The sequence below is a fragment of the Nicotiana tomentosiformis genome, chromosome 3 (assembly GCF_000390325.3).
Source record: "Nicotiana tomentosiformis chromosome 3, ASM39032v3, whole genome shotgun sequence".
NCBI classification, from domain to species: Eukaryota; Viridiplantae; Streptophyta; class Magnoliopsida; order Solanales; family Solanaceae; genus Nicotiana; species Nicotiana tomentosiformis.
In genome coordinates, this window is record NC_090814.1 from 44,243,058 (window position 1) to 44,261,986 (window position 18,929).

Genomic DNA, 18,929 nt, shown 5'->3' on the forward strand with positions numbered 1-18,929 from the left:
TTTTTGTCTTTTCGGCTTGAACTGGGTCATGCCATTGTATATTAGAGAGGCATACACAAGCTGGAGTCTTTGGGAAGTTGATAAGGCCATCAAGGAGATCTGGTTAATGATTCTTGCAGTTATTTTTTGGAGTTTGTGGAATGAAAGGAACCAAAGATGCTTTGATGGAATCTCAACTCCAAATCACACTCTTAAAGCTAATTGTTTGCTCACCCTTTTTAGATGGGTCAAGTTAACCCTTGTAATTAACATTAATCACCTTTTGGACTTTGTTAGCTCCTTGGTTATAGTTTAGCACACCTTAAAGGGGCTTACAAACTTTTGTATTTCTGTATTTTTGTCTTCTAATTCTATAACTATTGCATCTACTTGATGCCTTTCTAATGAAATACCTTACTTCATCAAAAAATTTAAAATGAAAATAAAGTCGCGGCCATGTTCTTCCAAATCCTGGTCACACGATTGATATTTCTGAAACAAAATCCTTGACCTTAAGAAAGCAAGCTTCATTTGAAATAATTGTAATGGAAGTCAAATCAAGCCAAAAGTGAGAGATTGAATCATGAAGTTGATTGGATGAAATTTGCAAATAAGGGTATTAGTTGATGAAGAAAACATTAGGAGTGAATTTGTTTCTTTTTTCTTAAAGTACATATATATTTTTATTTTTTCCCTTAGTAGCGCCTTTTTTTACAAAAGCTCAAACTTTAACTGCGCTTTGCGCTTAAAGCCCTAATCGACCTGGAGCGCTTTTTAGAGCTTTTCGCTTTGGACAACACTGCCTCAAAGTTGGTTGTTGGTCCCTCATCCTCTGTGAACAAGTTCTGTTAAAAACTCAGAATCTCTTCTTTGATTTTTGCCTTGTCTTCTATTAATTCATCATCCACCTGGAGCTTGTCGATATTGTTGAATCTTCTGTGAGAGTTGGAAATTGATTGGAAGTACTTTGTGTTCCTGTCACCCTCTTTTAACCATTGACATCTTGATTTTTGTCTCCAAGATGTTTCTTCAGCTTTGGCTAGTTCCTCGAGCTCCACTTTTAAACTCCAGATCTTCTGCTTTTCAGATTGTATTGGGATTCTATTTTCTGTGATGTGTTCTAATGTAGCAAGTTTTTCCAGTGCTCTGTTTCTCCTAAATTCCAAAATTCCAGCTTACCAAAGATTTCCTTGTTCTAGTTGGAGATGTCCTTTTTCAGATTCCTCATTTTCTGAGAGAGTATGAAATCAGGACTACCCCCTATCATGTAACTCTGCCACCACCCTTTCAACATGTCTATGAACCCTTCTTGTTGTAACCACATGTTTTCAAACTTGAAATAGGAGTGTGTAGAATCCCATTCTCCACACTCCAACAACAATGGTCTATGGTCTGATATTGGTCTTGGAAGAGCCAGTTGCTTGATTGCTTTGAAGCTCTCTTCCTACTCTATAGAAACAAGAAATCTGTCTATCCCGGATGCCTGTAGAATGTCTTCTCCCCTTGTCCAGGTGTATTGTGCCCCATACAGAGGTAGATCAATTAATTGAAGATCCAAAATAGTTTTTGTACAGTTCCTCATAGCTGTGGATCTGGAACAGTTAAGTCTTTCATTCTCATATCTACATACATTAAAGTCCCTTCCAATCACCCATTTGTCCTCCCAGATGCCCCTTTATTGGCACCCAATTCCAGCCATAAATCTTCCCTCTCAGAGTTGGTATGTGGACCACACTCCGGTAAAAGACCGCCTAAAATCCTCTTGCACGCTTTCAAGCATACAAGTAATTGTGTAGTTGCCTTGATGAGAGTCAATGCATTTCCACAATCGTTTATCCCATAGGATGATAATGCCACCTCTGGTACCACAAGCTTTTAACTCTACCCATTCAGCCCACGTGTTCCCCCAAATATGATGAATGAAACTAGTCTAGTTGGAATATTTTTCATTTTGGTTTCCTGTAGACACAGTATATCTGCCCTCCATTTTCGAACTAGTGATGCTAAAGTGCTTCTCTTTCTCCTATCATTAAGACCTTGTATGTTCCAACTTAGGATTTTATCTTTCATCTTGATACAATCTTGCAATGCCTGCCCCTTTTACTACTACACCCATCACAGTTAATCCCGTTAATTAAATTTTGCACCTCAATTTCCCCTTTTTATTCGCTGTGGCAAGTGACCCTCTTTTCTGAATTTGAGCTTGTCGGTTCTGATCCATCCTCAAGATTAAATCCAGGAGTTCATGTTCAAACCCAACTGCATTGATCCCAAAAGCTTTGCATGCTTTACCCATAACCAATTTTGTCCATATGGAAGTATCTATTGTGTTGGGATGTTAAATTCCTTGTGATTGCAGGAGATTTTCCTCATGCCAGGGGAGGTAGAGTGGCTCACTGCAGGAATCAGTGTCTGAGCAAACAAGAGTTGTTGAGGCAGCATCTGACCAATTTAGACGAGTTGAAAGGCGGATGAGATTGTTTACAAAAGTTTCTGCTTCATCATCTGCTTCGTCATCAACTTCAGTGTCGTTGATGATTGCACGCGAAGACGACTCTGCCCTAGTTCCATGGATGTGTCTTATGTGAGTGGTCTGTTGGCAGAGTTTCGATGATATTTGGAGAGTTGTTATTATGAGTTTGGGGGTGAGGGTCTTTTGCTCTCCATACGGCTTGGGCCTTCTTTGATTTGCCCTTTGCTTGGGGCTCTAAAATAATAGGGCTGAGTTTCTATTGGGCCCAAATATAATGAACTTTTAACTCCTGAGCAACTTGCTTGACTGGGCCGGGTCAGAGGATATTTTTTATCAGCCCTAGTGTCCATATAACTTAGAGTGGGGCCAGATAAATTTGAATTAAAGTTATCCTCTACCACCTGACCCCCCACGTGGTACGATGGTACTTTCCCTTCTGCTACAATCCCCGAGATGTTCCCCGATCTCTTCTCCCCTGCATCTTCGGCACTTCTCCCCTGTAACTGGACTCGAGTTGGAATTGGCTTAGGGGTTGCAGCAACCTCCTTTAAAATCGAGATCTCAAACCTCCAATCCTCTACATCAAGCTCCATTTTATCTGGGCATTTGTTCCTGCTAGCATTAACACATTCTCGCCCAGAAATAGTGACTACGATGCTTTGTCTCTTCATCAATTCCGACGAAACCACCACAAAGATCACCAATAGTCTTAAAGGTTTTCAAGTGACCACGCGTGGATGGGAATACCAAAAGCCTTGACCCATTTGTATTCTAATCTCTGGCAGCCCAAATCAGTTGTTCCTGCCACCGGTGACCACCACTCAAGAGATAGACGACGCCCGTTCCAAAACCATTCACCAGCATGTATTCTCGCCGCTTCTTGTCTTGAAGGAAACTCAAATAGAAACTGGTTGTGAGAGAGAGGGGTGACTCTCAGACCAGCAAAGATCTTCCACCTATTCAAGAACCACTTTTGAATTACTTCTTGATTAGGGCTATAGTTAAAAGGATCGTTTTCAACCACAACTTAGCCAAGTGCCTTGAATACTACATGGGTTATTCTCCTTTTCTCAAGCAATGTAATTTTTAATATGGTCAATTTAGTCAGTGCTCTTTAAAATAACCTCCTTAGAATCAAATCCCTTACATACTTCATCTTAGCAATCCTTATTGATTATCTAATCTCAAGTCATTAACCATACCCTTTAGCAATACCCAAATTGCTTGTCTAGTCTCAAGCCAAAGATTTTGAGGAGTAAAGGAAGGAGAGAGAGAGAGAGAGAGAGAGACCAGAATCCTGAACTTCCTATCAATCACTTAAAGTCCCTACTCTAAATCCACAATCATATTCCTCCTTTTATTCTCTAATCCACCCCGCGGAAGAAGCTTAATTTTAAGAGAATACTCAGCCCTCCTGAATCTACCTTTTTGCCTCCAACGATGACCTTAACACCTTGAAGCATCCCTTCAAAGCCATCCAATAGAAAGATGGACCCATGGAGCCAAACCAGTTCTTCTAACACATTCAGCACTAAACTATTTTTGCCTAGTGATTCCAAAAATACCTCCTCCAGAACTCCACATTTTACTCAGGCTCTTCAATCAAACTTGAGTAGTATCCAGTTAATATATCACACAACCACATGCTCTCATGCAAAGTGAATAATAGGCTTCTAAGATATGTTACTGTAAATCACTAATAACAAATAACTTGGCGCAGCATTAAAAATACAGTAAGTTAAGAATCAACATGTCATAAACTAGAACTAAAGATTAATGAGATAAAGTAAATGAATTAATATTGGAAGTCAGATCAATTAATGACATTCAACTCACTGGGGTATCTAGTCCATATGAAGCCTTCATATCATCCTCATTCAAAAGATTTTTTCCGGGCCCAGGATTTGCAGCAGAATCTGCAGAAGAATCTTCTGGCAAAGTCTGTTGTTGCTGCAAGTCTTCAACTTTTGGGTGGCCTGCATCTGCAACCATTGTATTTATAAAAGCATAAGCATCCATGTAATCAAAGAGTATGGTAGGACAATCTTTTGCTTCAATATGCTACAGAAAATACCACTATAATTTCTTTTTTAATTTCTTTTCTTTCAGCTGTCCATTAGGTACACAAGACCATTATCACAAGTCGAGCTATCTCCTCTTATACATAATCTAACTCTAACTATAATTTTCTGAACAATAAGACCATTACGATTAGTCCTCCCTCCTCGCAGTCTCATCCGTACTTCATCTGAAAGACTAAACTAACAATAACTCTATTCTCCTAATAGGCAAAGCCAAATAAATTGGATAAAGGGTGACAAGTCCAAAAGTTAAAGACAACAGCAGCAAAAAATTGAGACTGGGATTTAAGATCCACACGAGCAAAAAGGAAACGGAGATGAGCAAATCAATAATCTCAATGCAAGTGTTGGTGGCATTGTCACCCAACAGGTGATGACGGAGGTAACAACATTGTCTAATCCATAGTAAAAGATCAACTTGTGTTTATCTTATGAATTTTAAGACTTGATCTGAATGGCGTGGTAAAATAACTAGCGTTTATCTAATGAATCCTGGAACTTGATCTACACTGGAAGGTGAGGTATGTCTACATACTGCTATGATGCAATTTGCTCAAAAGAAAGTGAGCTCAAAGCATCTTGAATCCTATTACTAGTTCCAAACAACAACAACAACAACAACAAAACCCAATATAATCCCACAAGTGGGGTCTTGGGAGCGTAGTGTGCACGCAGCCTTACCCCTACTTTGAGAAGGTAGTGAGACGGTTTCCAATAGACCTCAGCTCAAGTAAAGATTAAAAAAAGAAGCATTAACAACAAGCAGTAACAAAAGCAAGATAATAAGAAAACCGAAGCGAGAGAAATAATAGGTAGAAACCTAAGAATAAGAAAATACAAGACTAATACTAATACTACTGGTATGGAGAAGAAAAACACTCGACTACCTACTAACCTTCTAGCCTAATTCTTGACCACCACACCCTCCTATCAAGGGTCATGTCCTCGATAAGCTGGAGCAGTACCATGTCCTGCCTAATCACTTCTCCCTAATATTTCTTTGGCCTACTTCTACCTCTCCTCAGACCTACTTCTACCTCTCCTCGAACCTACCAGATCTATTATTTGTCAATAAATTACCAGTTCTTGAATTTATATAGCAAATGAGATGAATGGATGATGAGAAAGGCAATTTTGTCGGTGTGTGTTAACAGGACCAAGTGGCGATAGCTCCACAGTAAATGGAGATGTATCAGGATTAGCCTTATAAGTGTAAATTTAGCTAGAGCATTAACTATTTCTCTAACTACCTCCCCATAGGAATTTTACAGAATTCTCATAAATCCATTCACAGTTAAAAGTCACAGGTGCCTCCACGTACCTAAATCCATAAAAGAAACTAAAAAAGGAAGAAAAAGACTTGTCAGTTCCTGAAATCAAAGGCTCGCAGAAATTTTATTTTTAAGACCAACATATATTGGAGGTTGTGGAGGAAACTTTTGCCTCCAAGTACTGTTAATGCCTGCATGATTGTTGAAGTCAGCATCTCATGCAGGGATGTTTCATTTCTGTCACCTCCATGTACTTCATGTACATATACTTGAGTCGAGGATACACTGATAAACCCAAAAACTAATAATTTATCCATACTACCAACAAAGCTGCAATGCCCTAAATAAATTCTCATGACACTTGGCCATTCATTAAAGATTAAACCCAAAATTGTCCTCGAGCTCCTTTTACTAGCTGTCATTGGGCTAATTGTTTTTCCACTACACTTCACATCCCAAAACTTTTAGTTGTTATCACCTATGTTAAGAAAATTGACATTGGGCCTAACTCAACCCCAAAAGCCAGCACCTGAAGTGAAGATTGCACAAGACCATATTTTCCTCCGCCAATGTGGGTCACTTAATAGTTAACACCCTGCCGCATGCCCAGGACTGAATATTTGGATCGTGGACAACATAACATGGGTTACCATCATTGGGTAAACCAAGAACTGAGATGGTCTGCATTTATTTTTGATAAGAAAAGGGGCCCTGGGCTACCTCAACCCAAATTGCTAGCTCATGGGGGGAGGAATGCCCAAAACCATATAAGGAGACAACAACTCATACTCTCAAACAACAAGGGACACAATAACCTACTAATATTTTTAAATTTTATTTCTCAGAATTTTCTAAAAGCCATTTTATTCACTTCAAATTAAATTTTAGCAATTTATTCATTAGGAGTGATAGTCTTTAAACATAAACATATGCCCATGCATTGAGTTTGACAGTTTTTCTAGTTTTGACAAGGCGTAATGACATCATTGACTAACATGAATATATGCACTCTTAGCAATTAGCAATGTAATGAAAATCCAAAAATAAATTGTCAGATTCCTAGACAGAAGTCCGACAGATTAGTTAACTTAAAAACCATAAAGAAGATCAAAGTAGATCTAGTCTTCACATGTGATCACTCTCATCGGCTTACTTCCCTTTTCAAGGAACATAATTAAAAGGTTTAAATAGAAAAAAAATGGTTACTCTTTTTCCTTTTTCTATTACATAGGAGGATTGGGGAAGGGAAAGGGGGCTAGTAGAACCGAACTCACACCTGTTGTGTGGAAGACACCATCAAATACCACTAGACTATTAGCCTTGGTTTCTTCATTAACTAATACTATGTGTTTCTTATTATCAAGAAGGCAGGGAAAGATAACAACAAATATCAAATTGGAAGAATGAAAAAGCAAAATAAAGAACTTCAAAACGGAAGGCAGAGAAAAGGAACAGTAGGTACAAAAGATGGACTTTCCTCATGATTTTCATATTCTATGAGACAAACCAAAAAATACATGACAGAAGATTACTCTACTTATCCAGAATAAAAATAAAAAGATTTATCTCAATTCATTAAAAATAAACAAAAAGGGAAATCCACTTGTTTTTTATGAAGAGGCAGGAAAGGAGTGAACCAAATGAATCAAGCCTCACAAATTAAATTATGTTTCAACTCAGCCAAGACCCAAATGGACTCAAATACAGAAGGCAATCATATGACAGAAATTGATGCCAAAAGATGTCCATTCACCATCACCGTCAAACCTAGATCCTATTGATATCAAAGGCTACTGATTAAATTAATAATGGGTCACACCTGGCTGTTGCTGCAAAGATGCAGATGAGGCAACACTGTTAATACTAGATGCTTGGACTCCAACTCCCAGTCCAAGTTGAGGAGAGACAGAGGAGCTTTGAGAATTGAACTGAAATTATAAAATAAGGTAAGAGCACATAATAAGATCAAGTGACCAGCATATGAGGATGGAGGAAACCAATGCAACACGTAATAAAGTGCAATAAGCCCAAAGACAGCAGCAGAATCTCAAGTTCTTCCCAACTCGCTATATTTCCTCTCTTTTTACTTAATTGGATTATCTCCTCCTTTTAGGGTACCAAACTAGCAAATTCACATGGTGTTAAAACAATGCGCAATAGAGTTGATATTTTCAACTGATGTAGAATCTACGGAACGAAATCTAGATGATTCCTTGAAGCTATATACTAGGGTTTGATAGTAAGAGTATTTTTGTTTTTAACTTCAAAGATTTTTGTCATATAATAACAAGTCCACTGGGTCTAAAAGCAATACTTCGCAAAGAAAATGTTAACAAGGAAGACAAGGGAATCGGCAAAAAAGGAGGTGCATAGTGAAAAAGGGCAGAGTTAAAAATTTAAAGAAATATGATGCTAAAGTAACAAAATCATGCAATGAAGGGAAACAAGAAATGCAACCAACCAAAAGAAGCAAATGTCATGAACAAACATTAAAACAGCACCTGTGGCAGAAGTGGATTCTGTTGTTGGGACGAGAACTGCTTAAGGTTTCCTCCACTAAGTGGAGGTATGCCAAGAAGATTACTCTGACCCTGCTGCTGTACTTGCTGAAATCGTTGCAAGAACTTCTCCCTCTGGTCAGGTGCAATTTCAGTTCTTCCACGGAATTGGCCCTGAAAGCACAAGAAACATATTGAACTCGAATGATACCTGTTGAAGCAATTGAATGTGGTCTTGGACAAAAAGTTAGAAACTTATAGATTAAATCACTACCCAAAGTATGTTATCAACATGAAAAAGAAACTAAACTTTAAACATACTTGGGATCATGCATGGGAAATCCTTCGTATCTTACAGCAATCCATAACTATTGAGACATATTTTCTTAGTGACGGCACCCCGTATCAATTTTAGGCGACATATTCTCTTTCAACATGGATGAGGTGCTATAGTTTGCATATAGACTCTCTCCAGCTAGGAATGAAGATACATAGAATAAAAGCAATTTCCAACAAGCAAAACAGATACCGAGGTCAGGAATAGTTTTTAAGGACTATGTCAGCATTTAATGACATATTTGAGGGGCTAGTAACTTTGATTTTTAAACTTGCAGCATGCGATAAACGAATAAACAGGTAAAAAATTAAGTGGCTACTGAGAGCTCGCATAAATGATAAAAAGGAAAACATACCGCTTCATTTTGAGTCTGAAAGGAACTGCCAGGCCTCCATTGCATACCAGGACCAACAGAAGGAGAGAAAACCCTACCAGTCATAACCGTAGCATCACCAGGATTTGCCCCATCAGCAACACCAGTTCCATCTGTAGCCTTAGCTGCTTGTGACATCATCATTCTGTTAGCCAGAGGGGATACCAAAGCCTGACCCATGGCACTACTTCCAAGCCTATCCTCGGAACCTAAGGTATTTCTCTTCGTGACTTCAGAAGCTGAAGGAATAGCTCCTAGACCTCCATTCCCAGTAGCTGCACCACCAGAACCAAGTGTAATACTAGCCACGGGTTGGTTAGATAGGGAACCTCTATTGACACCCCTTAAAGCAGTTTCGTTAAGAGCAGGGGAAGACTTTCGACCAGGGAAGCTTGTCACGTCATCTTCTTTTATCGCATTTGGCGTGCTAGTTGGAGATAAAGCAGCAACAGTACCTGCATGTTCCAAGAAACCACATCAGAAGTTCTGAAGAAAAATAAATAAATTGATGTATCAGAGAGCTTTCGAGTTGAAGCATGTTTAATACCCTGTGTTGCATGACTGCCAGCGGGTGTTGTGGGAGCAGAAGCAGTAACTGCACTACTTTTAGGAGGTGGGGTCCTTGCAACTGCTTCAGAGCTACTGTCCTGTGATGGTGTTTCATCAGCCTGATCCTGAACACAAGCAGCTTGCTGTGCTGAAGATGTTACAGACACCTTGAAAGCAAACCATCAATTAGTTATTTACATTGGCAATGCTAGGTAAGCTAATGAACCCTATAAACTTGGAAAGAATGGGTCTCAAACTTTACTTTTAGCCAATAAAACAAGAAAATAAATACCATAGTATTAACATCAGAAATGTAGAAGAAAGGTGAATAAAGTGTCTTCAAAAACAATTCAACAGTTGCATCAAAAAGATATGGTGAGAAAGGAGAAAGGCAGTAGAGATTGAAATTATTTGTGTATTTTGGGGTTTTGGATGGTCAGTTTGAGGAAGTGGCATCATAAGAACCATACACATGCTACACCTCCTCAGAAACTTTGAGAAGTAGACGCTGCTCCTTCAATTCTGGCTGCTTCAGGGGAAATTTTGTATTTTAATATATTCCCATACTTAAAACATATCAATTTTGAAAAAAGATGAACTTATAACTTTAGGCTTCAGTATCTTCAGCCATGAACAGTAGGAAACATATACTCATAATATTAAACAATGACAAAGATGTTGTATTTCAGTGAAATGTTTGTCTATACCCAATAGTACAAAAGGGATAAATATTTTGTTGTTAGGCTGAGTGTCTTTGACCATAAATAGTAAGATGTAGGATATTATTCATCAGATTCCAATTAAATGGGCAAAAGAGAAAGACATAATACGATTATTTCCACTTAGATTCAAAGATTAATAGAAGAATCGCTCATAATCCCCATTATATTGGGAAAAGTTCCAAAGGACATCCATTGCCTTAAGCATCAAAGCAGTAGAACTTCTAAGTAGTAAAATACAAATTGGAATAAATGCAGAAGAAGAAAATCAATTCGATAAGGCATACAATAAACAAAACAAAGAGTACCAAGTGAACTAATCTACATGACCACAATCACGGTATCTAGCTTAAAGCAAATAGTACAAGTCAGAACCATAGTGCCATACTACTAGCCTTCCAAGTAACCACTACCTGCCTTATTAGCAACGGGAAAGAAAAATGTGTAACAAACTGCGCTCAAATCTTGTGGGTTACACTGTGCTCAAATGTTTCCATCCAAAAGCCCACGTAATGCCAAAAGAGGAAAGAGATAAGGAAAAAAAGCAAACCATACCGATGATTGAGCAGGGGAAGAGGCCAGAGAATTTTTCACACTCAAAACAGCACTGGCAACAGTGACACCCTGGAAAACCAAAACAATGTTACAGCTTCTGCAGAGGCTGTATGTCCCATCCCTACATAGATGGGCAAGGAATTTCTTTCCTCTACTTTTTTAATATATATTTTGAATTAGTTAAGGCACACAGTATTGCACGTGAATACCAAAAGATACTAGAAAATGGAACTGCTATTAAAATAAACATTAATTATGCCCCAAATAAGTCGCAGCTGCCTAGGTGAATCATCTATATCTATTTCACTCTATTCGGGCTCAACTCATTCCAATACTGGTAAAATATGTCTTTTAAGGAACTTAAGGCTTCTCTAAAACTTAAGGTTATCTAAATCTCACACTTCTCCAAATCCAGACCTAATAACAACAACTAAGCCTTCATTTCAAGTAGTTGGTATTGCTTGTATAGAATTTTTTTCTTATATTGTGTTATGCTCTTAGTCAAGCGGAGTTAAGTTTATATTAATTTCAAGAACTTTTAGTTCTTCTAAGACAACTCCCATCCATGTAATTAAGATCTATCTCATCTCTTCCCTTTATAATAATAGATAAGTGTAAGATTTATAGCTCAAACCTAGTCAAAGATCTTTGATGCTCTGAATACAAGATCCTCGTAGTAAACTGAACCAAGATCCAGATGGTTGGACTCACAATTTGGTGAAAGCGACGATGGCTGTGGCTGATTCTCGAAACGATAGAGCCACTAGGCATTGTCGTCAGATTATGAGAAGTATTGATTCAAGTAGGCGAACTAAAATATTGAATACCCAGTACCCACCTGGGCTATGACCAGTACAAGATGTTGAAATTGGGATACTCATCGAAATCTTAATGTCATCGAGGGGGTGGAGAAAGAAGATGTTGAAGATGATAGAAGGGCAGCTCGTTCTTCTTCACTTCCCGAGCTGACTGACACGTGACAGAGATCAAATGGTCTTACTTCATAATTCAAATCTACTAAGAAATAAAATGATAATAACAGCTCGTCCGCTGATGAGGTATTGGTAAAAGTGGCCCATAATCCGAAACCCAAAGATAGAGGTATACCAAAAAGTAAAAGATATGATTCTCTACGAAAAACATAAAAATGCATTAAAACAAGGGGATATTCCTCAGAAGTACAAAGCCATGCCCTTTCCCTTCAAAAGATCTCATACTTCTTTTCCCTCCATACTATCCACATAAGTGCTAATGGAGCAACATCCTATGACAGGCGTCTTCGCTTCCGTCTTCTGAAGAACTATCATAATAAAGCATCGTTCATATTACCCAAACATAGTTCATTGCATATGGAACCATCTAAAAAGCTCCCACCACAAACGTGGCGCTACCTAATATGTAATAAGAGATAATCCACTCCCTCCCTCGAGTGTTTACACATGAAGCACCAACTAACATATGTAATCCTCCTTTTCTTCAAGTCTTCGGCCGTAAGAATTGCTTCTCTAGCAGCCAACCAAGCAAGAAAATACACCTTTCTTCGCGCATTAGGTATCCAAAAGGATATATGAGGGAAATCCAACTTCTCTCTAACTAGCAACCTGCAGTAATAACTCTTCACCGAAAATCGTCCACTGGTTCCTAACTGCCATCCCAAGAATCCTCGCTCTCAACGAGTAAGGTTTGCTTGTAGCATTTTAAGTAGACTTTGAAATCCCACTAGCTCTGAGTCCTGAAAGTTCCTAAAAAATTTGAGATCCCAAATAATACTCTGCTCATGTAACCTCCTAAACTATTGGACCATCATCTACTTTTTGGCACGAAATAATATATATATTCGGGAAAGTAATCTTCAACATGTCCCTACTCCACCTGTCCAACAAAAAACTAACCCTACATCCGCCCGCCATCTTGAATGAGATACACCCACGAAATCCTTTTTCTTTATGGGTAAATGCACCCACAAAACTCTTCCCATCCTTTCACAATATTCCTCCAAAAGCCGCACCCAGAGGAAGTAGTGATGTTCTTGGTTATCCCCCCCCCCCCAAATGATGTCATATTTATCTGCTATCACCTCTCTCCCTAATGCATGCTCCTCTGTTTTGAGATCTCCATAGCCAAATTCTAAGCAAGGCCTTGTTGCAGATGCAGAGATCTTTTACTCCCAGCCTTCCCCACCTTTTGGGAGTCATATCAACTTCTTAATTGACTAAGTAAAATTTCTTGCTCCATCAGTTTACTCCCACAGGCATTATTGGTCAGCATTATGTTAAACTAAATATAACACGTAAAACACTAACCTTATCAATGATATGGTGAAAACATTGCACTTTTTGGCAACATAGTTACAGTTAGGACCATGAGAGTATTACTTTTTTTCAAACAATACAGTATTGTTAGAACCATGAAAATGTTACTGTTCTTCTAGCAATAGAGTTAAATTGGTTTAATTCACAGGCTAGTTATACAAGAATTATAATGTAAGCACTGTCAGGTGATAAATAATAATATAAAAATTCTTAACTGTAGAGTGTAAAGATAACAATATAAAGATAGTTATGCATTAGACTCATGCAAGTATTCTTGCTCTATATATTCTTATTCCATATCACATCCGCATAACATAACACATAGATCCCCACATTAGCTATGACAATATTAGTAATGCCCAGTGTAATACCAGCCACCAAATGTCGTGTTAGTAATACTGGGTTTTATCCCCAAGACCAGATGTGCAATTTATGTCTTAAAGAAAATGTTGTATTAGTTATATTTCACATGATCCCATATTGTTAGACCCGTCTAACTTCAATATTCTTTGTAATCATTCCTTAGTCTTTTCCTTATGCTAGAGTGACTACAACACTCAATCACACATCATATCTGCTTCTTATACCTATCAACTAGCATTCCATGTCTCCTAGAATTTAACAGGCTGAAAAGTCCATGCTCATCCTAGAAGTAAAACCCAATCTTTGAAACCCAAAATCCAGCAAATCAAGAAAACCCACCAGAGCAGTAAGCTTATCAATATTGTTGGTAACTAAGCGACAACAATGGAAAATCCCTTGACTTCGGACTGATTTTGGAGCAAAAAATCTAGAAGATGATATAGGGTTCTTTGTTTTTCACTTTTCCCTATCAGGCTAATTGGAGCGTTTCTACATTTGTTTTCTTCTTTCACCGTAATCGGTAACATGTCTTTTCTATTTGTCGTTAGTTTTAGGTTTTGGCCAAAACATTGAGAACAAATCTGTGTGCAGGGGTGGTATATATTAAGGACCAAATAGTCCTACCCCAATACATTAGAATTTAGAAAATGACCACAAATTCCTCTTAATTTTAGTAAAAACGGAAAAGGGGGAAACTTTCGTATTATTATGGTATAGGAAAGAGAAATAAATATATCACTCAATTAAAAGATGAACAAGAAATAAATAACTTAGTCAGCAAAAGAAATTAGAAAAAGAAAAGACGATTTGGATGTAAATTACCTTAACAAGACCAGGTGGACCGACAGTAACCAGATCTTCAAGAGACTCCACCTTATCTAGCGGTAAAGTGCTATAAAGCTCATCAACATCACTGAATTCATCAAAGTCCTCCTGAAAAATTATGCAATCCATAAAAAATTCTAATATTACATGCCAGAAAGAGGCCATTTCTTCAAGAGCAATCCTAAGAACACTTTCAGAAGTGAATACACAGAAAAACAAGTGAAGAGACAGAAAAACAAGCAACCTAGCAACGCTACAGAATTCCATTTTAATGTACAGAAAATTAACAGGTTAGAGTGATAAATATGGTGATTTCTTCAAAATAACCCACGCTAGGCACACAAGGAATAAACTGTATAGAGCAGTAAACCTGATTACGTTCCACATAATCGTCAAGGAAATCCTTGACATCATTGACTTGTTCAGGACTCAATTCATCATTATCCAGTAGTCTTAATATCAACTCTAATTTCATTATGTGAGCCTTGTGCCGAACAATGGATGTTTCCAAATGTACCTGAAGAAAACATAAAAAATGAGTCCTTAATCAATTATGGTAAGCCAAATGCACAATATACATAGATTTAATAACATCCTCTTACCAATCTTGGGGGCCTTTGCTTCCCTTTTTTAACTGAGAGTCCTTCCAATTCAGCCTCGAAAGTGTCGATTTGATTTTCGAGCTCCCCAACCTGCCCCAAAACAATTACTAAAGTTAATGGAACACCAAGATAAAACTATCATAAGTGCTAACACTTTTTGTCACAAATAGTATTTCCCCTTTTCGGCATTGCACAAGTATAAAGGTAAGAGTGGGAATATGCCCATCTGATATTTGTGGGTGCCTACTATTTTCTGTTTTCTTAGGATTGAAGTGGGAAAAACAGTGTTCTCAGAAATGTAAGGTGGGCGGTAATGATTTGGTTAGATATTCCTCCGGTGAAAGTGCAAATACAAGTATAGACAACAAAGGAAATAGAGAAACAGAGACATTCATTGTTGGGATACATATACAACAACAAACCCGGTGAAATCCCACATGTGGGGTCTAGGGAAGGTAATGTGTACGCAAAAAATAGAGAGGTTGTTTCGACCCTCGGCTCAGAAAAAATACAAAAGTAAAACGGATAAAAGGCTCAAGAAAGGTAAAAGCATGAAATAACAATAAGCAGCAAAACCAGCAGGGCAATCAGAAAACCAAAGCGCAAGAATCAACAGGTAGTAATTAGTAACAGGAATCTGAGAATAAGAAATACAAGACTAGCACTAAATAGTACGCTAGAACTACTGGTACAAAGAAGACGCTCGGCTACCTAACCTTCTACCCTAATTCTCGACCCCCACACCTTCCTGACACGGGTCATGTCCTCGGTGAGCTGGAGCATGGCCATGTCTTGCCTAATCACCTCTCCCTAATACTTTTTGAGTCTACCCTTATCTCTCCTTAGGCCCTCCACGACCAACCTCTCACACCTCCTAACTGAGGCATCGGTGTCTCTCCTCTTCACATGACCGAACCATCTAAGTTTCGCTTCCCGCATCTTGTCCTCCATCGGATCCACTCCCACCTTATCCTGAATAACTTCATTCCTAATCTTATCCATCCTAGTGTGCCCGCACATCCATCTCAACATCCTCATTTCTGTCACTTTCATCTTCTGGACATGGGACTTCTTGACTGGCCATCACTCAGCCCCATACAACATAGTCGGTCGGACCACTACTCTGTAGAACTTACCTTTAAGTTTTGGTGGTACATTCTTATACACAAAACACCGGAAGCGAGCCTCCATTTCATCCACCTCGCCCCGATACGATGTGTGACCTCCTCGTCAATCTCTTCATTCCCTTGAATAATTGACCCAAGTTACTTGAAACTATCTCTGCTAGGAATGACTTGTGAATCCAACCTCGCATCCCCGTCCACTTCCTGATCCGCACCACTGAACTTGCACTTCAGAGATACTCTGAAGACAAAAAGGATAATATTTGTACCTTAAAGCATAGATGATTAGCTCTCTTAGCCAGATAGCATTTCTGTATAATAATGAAAACATCAGAAGCGAGCCTCCATTTCATCCACTCCGTACGATGCGTGACCTCCTCGTCAATCTCTCCATTCCCCTAAATAATTGACCCAAGGTACTTGAAACTATCTTTCCTAGGAATGACTTGTGAATCCAACCTCACATCCTCGTCCACTTCCTGATCCGCACCACTGAACTTGCACTTCAGAGATACTCCGAGGACAAAAAGGATAATATTTGTACCTTAAAGCATAGATAATTAGCTCTCTTAGACAGATAGCCTTTCCGTATAATAATGAAAATGTACAAGGAGATAGGATGGTTAATCTCCTCAGTTTTTTTAACATGTAGCTAGTGCATTAAGATGCAAATCGTTGGGGGTTGTACTACTCATTCATAGCACTCTACGGGTGCAATTCTTTGAATAAAATTTTCTTCCTTGAAAATTAAATGTTAAGTTTTTACCCTTGGAAAAATGGAAGATAAACAGATGGAAAGAGAAGCCATTCTACCCTTGGAAGATAAACACATGGAAAGAGAAGTGAAATTTTTGAAGCAATAAAACCTCTGAAAATAGTAATTCATTTGAATAGGTAAAGGAGATAGATTCTCAAGTTCATACCACATTATTCAACCAATCTCTTGTCTCTGATTTTGCCTTCTCCCTTGGATCCTGATACATTTGGAAGAACAAAATGAAACACAAAATCACAACCAATACAATTACAACCAAAATGGTACTATGACATAAAATGCAAAGCTGACTTTGAACCCACATAATATGGACTAAAATATAATGGAAAACCAAAAGCTAAAACTAAAATTGGCAGAAGAAGCATCAGTTTGACCTTGCATTCACTAAGCCTCCATTGTGATAAAAGACATCACTACTTCTTTAATGTACAGCCAGCACTCAACTAAGGGTCTATGGATGGGAGATGGAAAAGTTGATTATCGGTTGTCGAGAATAGTACAAGCCTAGTACTGCAAAGCACCTATGCTAGGTGCATGTATTTGTATTCATATTCCTATCTAATGCTTTCCTTTCTCTAAGAAAAGATCATTTTCATCAATCTTTTTCTAAGATAGTAAGTATTGGGCTTTTAAAGGTGTATGTTTGCTACATGGAAAATACACAAAATAGTATAGTCACTTTCTAAGGATTTCTTTCAGATGGGACCTATAAACTTCTACATGGAAACCAAAAAACACGACAGAAAATAAAACATACAGAGCTAGCAAATGGTGGCCTCAAAGTTGTAGAGCAACGCTTACCGTCTTAGGTTGTTGACCCAAACCTTCTTTTGAAAATGCTTTGGTCTTAGTTTCTTTCTCACATATTTTGAATCGCTCCATTTCACGCTCAATAAGCTTGCGAGCATCCATTAATGCTTGCTCATACGAGGCACTTACCTATGTCAATAAGCAAAAATAAAACTAGTAAAACAAAATTGCATGGTTTTGTTGAAGACATAACAAAAAGTAGAATCTATGATCACACAGAAGGTAAATGGATGCACTGATGCAAAAAGGCCGCCACCAACTCAATGGTCAGAACTAAGCAATTGTATGGCAAGAAGCCATCAGTTTTTTAAACTAGTACCAATAAGTCATTATTAATCTACAAAAAGAAAGAGAAGTGCATAACTATATACTGTAGAAGAGTGTAGCGGTAGAAGGTCATCTCATCAATTAGTTAAAACTTCATTCACAATTATGAATCCATCTCCATCGTATTTATACAAATATAACTTTAACTCTAACCTTAAGAACCATGCTCAACCAAATAAGGCACTTAATATGGAGAAGAAGTACAAATTGAAAAATAAGCACCCAGCTAAAACTTCTCTAAGAATCATCAACAAACTAGTTATACCAACATGTCCACCAAACCAGTAACAGTCTCAATTTGATTGCCTAGAACAGAGCATTTTCACTTTCTTGCCTTATCCCAAGTCTATCTCTAGTTCCCTTCAGTAGAAGAATTTGCTCTTCTTGTCCTTTTCCTTTCTCCATCAATCTCCCTACCACTTCATATTCAATGAGATGGAGTGCATTACCTTCCAAAAGAAAACAAAATGAATACCTATTACTTTTACAATAAAGATTGGCAGTCATATTGTAAAGGTGCATGTGTCACTCGTACAGAGAGTGCATTAGCACCCCTTGCCACTTCTTTCCTACCAACAAGACCACTTTCCCTCTCCTTCTAAAGCAGCAGCATAATAGGTAGATTTATTTTCTCCGTGCAAAGTCTTAAAATAATAGCAAATTTGAGTAAACAAACGTCTGCGAAACAATCAACAACACACATGGGACATACACTCTCTAGAACCATCTTTGTCACCAACATAAGGAACTCAGATCTTGCTCAAGTATGTTAAAACAGAATTGAAACCTCAAGTCCAACAGGGGCCTCAAGTAAATGGGAAGTGTTTCCAGCTGGTAGGAAAGAGTAGTGGGCATGTTTAGGAGTTCCCATGCCAAGGTAGAAACTAGGCTAACTCTGTAATGCAGCCCTTGAAATATTCGAGTAAAAACATGTCTAAAGATAAGCTAAACTTAGA

General features: G+C 38.2%; 1 protein-coding gene across 3 annotated transcripts in view; it reads right to left on the reverse strand.

The window, feature by feature from the left end:
• LOC104107043 (uncharacterized) overlaps window positions 1-18,929 on the reverse strand; it is a 30,658-nt gene that overhangs the window by 10,531 nt on the left and 1,198 nt on the right. For all 3 annotated transcript variants that reach the window (XM_070196895.1, XM_070196894.1, XM_033658872.2), the window contains exons 3-13: window positions 17,638-17,775; window positions 16,985-17,035; window positions 14,938-15,027; window positions 14,706-14,852; window positions 14,333-14,443; window positions 10,836-10,904; window positions 9,560-9,728; window positions 8,995-9,467; window positions 8,306-8,476; window positions 7,624-7,732; window positions 4,289-4,434 (exon numbers count right to left, since the gene is read on the reverse strand). In XM_070196895.1, the coding sequence (XP_070052996.1) occupies window positions 4,289-4,434; window positions 7,624-7,732; window positions 8,306-8,476; window positions 8,995-9,467; window positions 9,560-9,728; window positions 10,836-10,904; window positions 14,333-14,443; window positions 14,706-14,852; window positions 14,938-15,027; window positions 16,985-17,035; window positions 17,638-17,775 (1,674 nt within the window). The remainder of the gene's footprint in view (window positions 1-4,288; window positions 4,435-7,623; window positions 7,733-8,305; window positions 8,477-8,994; window positions 9,468-9,559; window positions 9,729-10,835; window positions 10,905-14,332; window positions 14,444-14,705; window positions 14,853-14,937; window positions 15,028-16,984; window positions 17,036-17,637; window positions 17,776-18,929) is intronic.